General features: G+C 35.1%; 1 protein-coding gene across 3 annotated transcripts in view; it reads left to right on the top strand.

Annotated features, from left to right (window-relative positions):
* The window catches only part of LOC105477317 (ADAM metallopeptidase with thrombospondin type 1 motif 3), a 281,319-nt gene that overhangs the window by 262,315 nt on the left and 12,439 nt on the right, over positions 1-6,565 (top strand). For all 3 annotated transcript variants that reach the window (XM_011733778.2, XM_011733777.2, XM_071093494.1), the window contains 2 exons: positions 1,963-2,128; positions 4,935-5,067. In XM_011733778.2, the coding sequence (XP_011732080.1) occupies positions 1,963-2,128; positions 4,935-5,067 (299 nt within the window). The remainder of the gene's footprint in view (positions 1-1,962; positions 2,129-4,934; positions 5,068-6,565) is intronic.

Below are 6,565 nucleotides of genomic sequence, written 5' to 3'. Positions count from 1 at the left end.
AACATGAGTATCTGGCTTTAGAGACCTGATGCTTAACCATCATGATAGATGCTTCAAGACCTGCCCACTGATTATAATCTGACCACAGCAAGTGGTGTGGGCTAAAGGTACAACAGGGAGATTTGTAGCTAGGAGACGAGGGTGTGGACAAGCAATGTTCTGTCATTATGACATTGCTTTTCCATTCTGAGTTCTGTCACATGGTGGCTAGGCTGTCTGGGGCAAAGAGAATTAGATATCTGGCTAGAGTGTAAGGGTTGTTCGAATGGTGCTTGATTTTTTAATGCTGCTTTAAACACAAAGACAGAAAAAAGAGAATAAAAGTCAGATAACCAGATCCTCAACCCCCACTGGTTTTAGTATCACCTCATTTCTCAAACAAAATGTAGTTATAAAAATGTAGTTTGGAATACCAATGAATTGCACTTTTCTCCCTTTGCATAATTAGTAAAATCCTATGAAAGCTACATGAAAATCAATTAATTTTTTAAAAGACAAATTTGCCCTGAACAAAATTAAAAGGCAAGAGACAAACTGAGAAAATATTTGCAACTCTTATTACAAAAAGGAATTTGTATCTTTAGTGCACAGATTATTTAGGAGAGAAAAAATATGTGTACAGTTCCAATAAAAACCAGGACAGTCATGCAATGTACAGTATCCAAAATATAAGTGGGTAATAATTTAGGAAAATTAAACTTTATTAGTTATCAAATAAATAACAACTAAAATCATGATATTTTTCCCATCCAATTAATGAAGATGAAAATTATGTAACATGTAGTGTCAAATGGCCACTTTCATACACTCTTATTATTAAAGTAACAACTGTTCTAACTGTTCTGGAGGACCATTCACCAGTCTATCAGAAGAACTAGGACTCTAAAGTGTTTGTTCCCTTTAGTCTACTAAGAAAAGCCAGAAATCCCCAGAAAGTTGGGAAAATTTCTAATCAATACAAATATTCAAGAGTTACCACACACTATTAACAATAATACATAACACTTTTAGGATTACAGACTATGCTGACATTTAAAAGTATATTTTCTTTTTTTTAACTTTTTTTGTACAAGTGCAATTTAGCTACATCGATATATTGCATTGTGGTGAAGTCAGGGCCTTCAGTGCATCCATCACTGGAGCAATGCACATTATACCCACCAAGCAAGTTCCCATCATTCAATCCCTTTCCATTTCCCCTGACCCCTCTGAGTCTCCAATGACCATCATTCCACACTCCAAAAGCATGTTTTCAAATAATATTTACTATCTTGAGAAATGTGCATGAAATAAACAAGGCCAGAAAAGTGTATATGTCTGTACACACACACACACACACACACACACACACACACAAACACAATACAAATGTCTTGAGGGACTATCACAGTAGTGAAAGTGACTGGTTTTCTCTAGTTCGGTAGAATTATGATTTTTCATTTTCTTTATATTTTTCCATAATGTATATATTTTCTGGAGGGAACATTACTATCTTTATCATCAGAACAAAACGTAACAAAACAATTTTCTTTGAAGACAATTTTAAAATGCATTAAAATTTTTAAATTTTAAATTTTAAATTTAAATTTTAAAATTGTAATCCTTTAATTTTAATTTTAATTCATTACATTTAAAATTTAAAATCCTTTAAAAAGGAGATGGTTTAATTTAAGGAAACCTACAGTGAATCTTATAAAGTTATTATGTTTATAATACAAACTCTTACCCTTCAGTGTATGTATTTTTTTAATACTTTTATGTTAAAAGTGTTATAGATATTTCATCTTCTTCTTAAACAGGGCATATGTGCACTGTAGTTGACAGAAATAAAACATTATAATTTTTGAAACTATTTGAAAGTTGTCAGTTTTAATAAGAGCAATATTCTGAAATATTTGTAATTTGACACTCAAAATGTAAAACCCTCACGTGATTTACATATTGATTTCATGTGTATGTTAGATTATACCTCAAGAAAACGATACCCGCTCTAGCCTGACATATAAGTACATCATCCATGAAGACTCAGTACCTATGATCAACAGCAACAATGTCATCCAGGAAGAATTCGATACTTTTGAGTGGGCTTTGAAGAGCTGGTCTCAGTGTTCCAAACCCTGTGGTGGAGGTAACAATTGAACACATTTATTTTATCAAAATGTAATGCATATAAAAACCAATCTTGCTTCTACCTTTATGGCTGTCTCTAATCGAGGCCACAATCTGAGAAACACCAAACATAACCATCAAAACATCAATACAAAACATTTTTACTGAAAGAATCATCAAATAACAGGATTCCTTTCATAACAGTGACAGACTGTAAAATCTTCTTGCCCTTTTCTCTCAGGTCCTTTGTCTTGCATTTACTGTAGGGGTCCTCTTAATCACTTTATTCTTCCCAAACTCCAAAACTCTCCCAAATTCATTGTACTCTGCTCCTCACCTTTCTTCTTCCCTACTTTTACTTTCTATATCTCTCTGCATTTCTACCAGAGTTAATAATAAAAGGGCTATTGGTTGCATGACTGTGTAACTGACTATGCTATGTATTTGAAACCAGATGCTATTCTAAATGCTTTATATATCAATGCATGAATACTCACAATGGCCCTATGCAGTTGGTACTATTGTTATCTCTGTTAAAGTGGTAGCAAAACTGAAGGACACATAAGATAATTTCCCAGAGCCCATAGGATTCAAACCCAGATAACCTGGCTTCTGAACACATGCTCTCACTCACTGCACTGTGCTACCTCCGTTCCCTTTCCAGAGTCCATTAAGCTGGACTTAATGTTTCTCCATTTCTCCCATCATCCATTCCTCTAGTTCTAAACAAGTGCTCCATTACCAATTATCCCCCATGGGCAGGAGAAGGCAAGAGGCTGTTACAAAAATGTCAGCAAATAGTTGAGAACAAAATTTGTATTAGGCAGTGCTTGTGTAAATTATTTATTTTATAATTTTAAGTTCAAGGCTGTATTTCTAAAGTGTTTTCTTGAGGGAGGCATACAATAGTTAATTATTTTAAATGACATCTCTTTATCCATTACAAGATGCCCATTTAATTTTGACCCTCCCTTCTGCTGTACTCTCAACATCTACTTGGTCACATTATTTGTTAGATATACCTTCTTCATATCTCCCACATCTATTCCTTCTTCACCAGACTCCAATCACCACTTTGGGAGGGATGATTATTGCAATAGCCTTTTAACTAGTCAACTAATATTGATGTTCTTCTCTGCCTTAATTTACAGGGTAATTTTTCTTGAATGAATGCATGAATGAATGCTAAAGTTATATTATTTCCCAGATTAAAATCCTTCAGTCTTCTAATATGTTGCCCTGAAGACACAACATCACTTTATGCAGCATTCTTTCTAAAAGTGAATCACTTGAATCTTATCATTAGAACACAATTAAACAGACCCAGATTGTGGGACATTTGATAAAACAAATGGTTTTTACATTTCAAAAATAGTAAATGTCATAAGAGAAAAACAAGTTCAGTAATTATTTCTGATCGATGGAGGCTACAGACATAACAGTTAAATGCAACATATGATCCTTGACTGGAAAAGGATTGCCATAAATAGCATGATAGGGACAATTGAACATTTTGGAATAGGTCTGTATGTTAGATAATAGCATTATGTCTATGTTAAATGTCCTCGTTTTAAGAATGATATTATAGTTATATAAGAGAATGTACTTCTGAAATGTGTGCTTAAATATTTAGGAGTGACGGATCAGGATATCCTCAACTTTCAAATGGTTCGGCAAAATTATATGTATATTTACACACATACGCATTTATAAAGAAATACAGCAAATGTGGTGACATAGTCACAAAAGATCAATCTAATGCAAGGTATACAAATATTTGTTGTTTTGGCCGGGCGCGGTGGCTCACACCTGTAATCCCAGCACTTTGGGAGGCCGAGACGGGCGGATCACGAGATCAGGAGATCGAGACCATCCTGGCTAACACGGTGAAACCCTGTCTCTACTAAAAAATACAAAAAAACTAGCCGGGCGAGGTGGCGGGCGCCTGTAGTCCCAGCTACTCTGGAGGCTGAGGCAGGAGAATGGCGTAAACCCGCGAGGCGGAGCTTGCAGTGAGCTGAGATCCGGCCACTGCACTCCAGCCTGGGCGACAGAGCGAGACTCCGTCTCAAAAAAAAAAAAAAAAAAAAAAAATTGTTGTTTTTTCTTACAACTTTTGGATAGGTTTGATTTTTTTCAAATATATATACATAATTACAAATATAAAAGTTGATGTTTGAGAGACCCTCAGTAACTCCCTATAACCTTCACGATAATGTCCAAAAACTTGTAAGACACTGAAGGCTTTCAAGATCTGATCCTTCCCTACCTCCTGTCCTCTTCAACATGATACTTCAGCCTTCTGAAGAAACCACAGTTTTTCATATGTTATTTCCTTTGCTTGGAGAATAATTCTGCTTCATTTCCATTACCCCATGCTATTTGAACTTCAGTATTCTGCTGAAGGAAAGTACTGATCCTCCAAGCTTTCCCCTCCCCTCCTCCAAGTTACAGAGCTCTTCCCTCTGTGTTCCTTTAGTGCCCTCTACTGTAAGTTACTTACATAGTTTTCTAAAAGCCTATGTTACTAGATACTGTCACAGTGGTTTTCATATCTATCTCTCACACTAGACTGTATATTTAGAGTCTAGTTCTTTAACAAGCATGCAGTTGCAATATTTATCAAATGTATTCTCTGAAAAGGTAAAAGTTTTTGTTTATTTAATGTTCTTTGGGACCTTCAGCACCTATTGAAGTGCCGAATTGTATGCACTCAATACATATTTAGTGAATGGATGAATAAATGTATGAATGAGTGAGTGAATAATCAAGTAACTAAGCATGAATAAGTGATTAAATCCAAAGAAATTTATTTCCTTTTCCAGGTTTCCAGTACACTAAATATGGATGCCGTAGGAAAAGTGATAATAAAATGGTCCATCGCAGCTTCTGTGAGGCCAACAAAAAGCCGAAACCTATTAGACGAATGTGCAATATTCAAGAGTGTACACATCCGCTGTAAGCATTTATTTTAACTATCGTATCTGTAGGTCAAAATCAGGACTTCACTGCCTTTAGCTCTTTTTAGTTTTGATTTTATTTTCGGTCAAAGCTCTATGGTTTAAATAGTCAAGTCACTTCACAGGAATTATATAAAGCTGCAGTTCTGTGCCTTTCACCACATTCTTGTTCCTCAAAAACAACCACTTTCAACTGTTATATTTATTTTGATATTTGGTAATTACTTGTTTCCTTCTGTCTAAGTCGAATGTTTTTCCTTCTACTCCTTGACTTTTTTGGGAGGTAGGTTAGACATTATACATTGAATTTTCACTGTGAAATGTGAAGATTATGTTATTTTATGACCACTCTGCAAATGCACACCCGGAGGCCACACTTTCTCCTTCCCTGCTACTCCCATTGCTGACCTAACATACCTTTTACTGATCGCAATATTCAGGGTTTATATTAACATGTATCTCTCTTAATACCTGAGTCACATAGCATGCACATTATTATGGTTTCTTTCTTGTAATGTTTCTTCCGGAATAAGTGCATATTTTGATTTTATGTATTTGATCTTCTACTACTTTTCTGTAATTAATTCCCAAACTCTCTTTCTCAGTATCAATCCCCTCAAAATACTAAACATCCAAGTATCCTGTCACTGTAATCTCCATAGAAACAGAAGCATCTTAGAGAACAGAGTTCTCTGTGTTCCAGCTCCAGCTTGGACTTTTTACCAGCTTTCATGCTAGGGTTTCCTTTCATCATTCTCCTTGGAATTCCTACTACCTTTCTCTTCTGTGGGATTTCCTGTTATTCCAAACTATATATCATCCCTAAGACTCAAAAATATTGTTCTATTATTATCTACACTCAAGTGTTGCTGTTGAAAAGTTGGTTGCCATTCTGATTCTCAGTTCTTTCTCTATGACCTGTTTTGGTCTCTATGTCTTTCAGAGTTTGTAGGACCGTCATTTTATTCCTAGTGTCCTGAAATCCCAGTGATGAAATTGACTTGGTGCTCATTTTTACTCATCATTGTGCTGTGTACTTGTAGAGATTTTTGATTGAAAAATAAAAAATGTATGTTTTTATGGGGTACAGTGTAATGTTTTGATGGATGCATACATTGTGGAATGATTAAATTCAGCTAATTAACCAATCTATCACATCACATACTTATCATTTTTCATGGTGCACACATTTAAAATCTGCTCTCCTAGCAATTTTGAAATATCCATTTCATAATTATTGACCATAGACATTATGCTGTTCAGTAGATCTCGAAAACATATTTCTTCTAACTGAAACTTTGTACCCCTTGACCAACATCTCTCCATTCACCCTCACCCAAGCCCCTAATCACCACCATTCTAGTCTCAACTTCTATGAGTTCCACTTTTATAAATTCCACATATGGAATCTAGAAAATAAGTGAAGGTCACATGGTATTTGTCTTTCTGTGTCCGATTCATTTCACTTAGCATAATTTCCTCCAGTTTCATCTATA

This window comes from Macaca nemestrina, chromosome 3 (assembly GCF_043159975.1).
Source record: "Macaca nemestrina isolate mMacNem1 chromosome 3, mMacNem.hap1, whole genome shotgun sequence".
In the NCBI taxonomy this organism is placed as follows: domain Eukaryota; kingdom Metazoa; phylum Chordata; class Mammalia; order Primates; family Cercopithecidae; genus Macaca; species Macaca nemestrina.
Note: the sequence above shows the minus strand (reverse complement) of the source record. Positions and strands in the feature narration are given on the sequence as shown.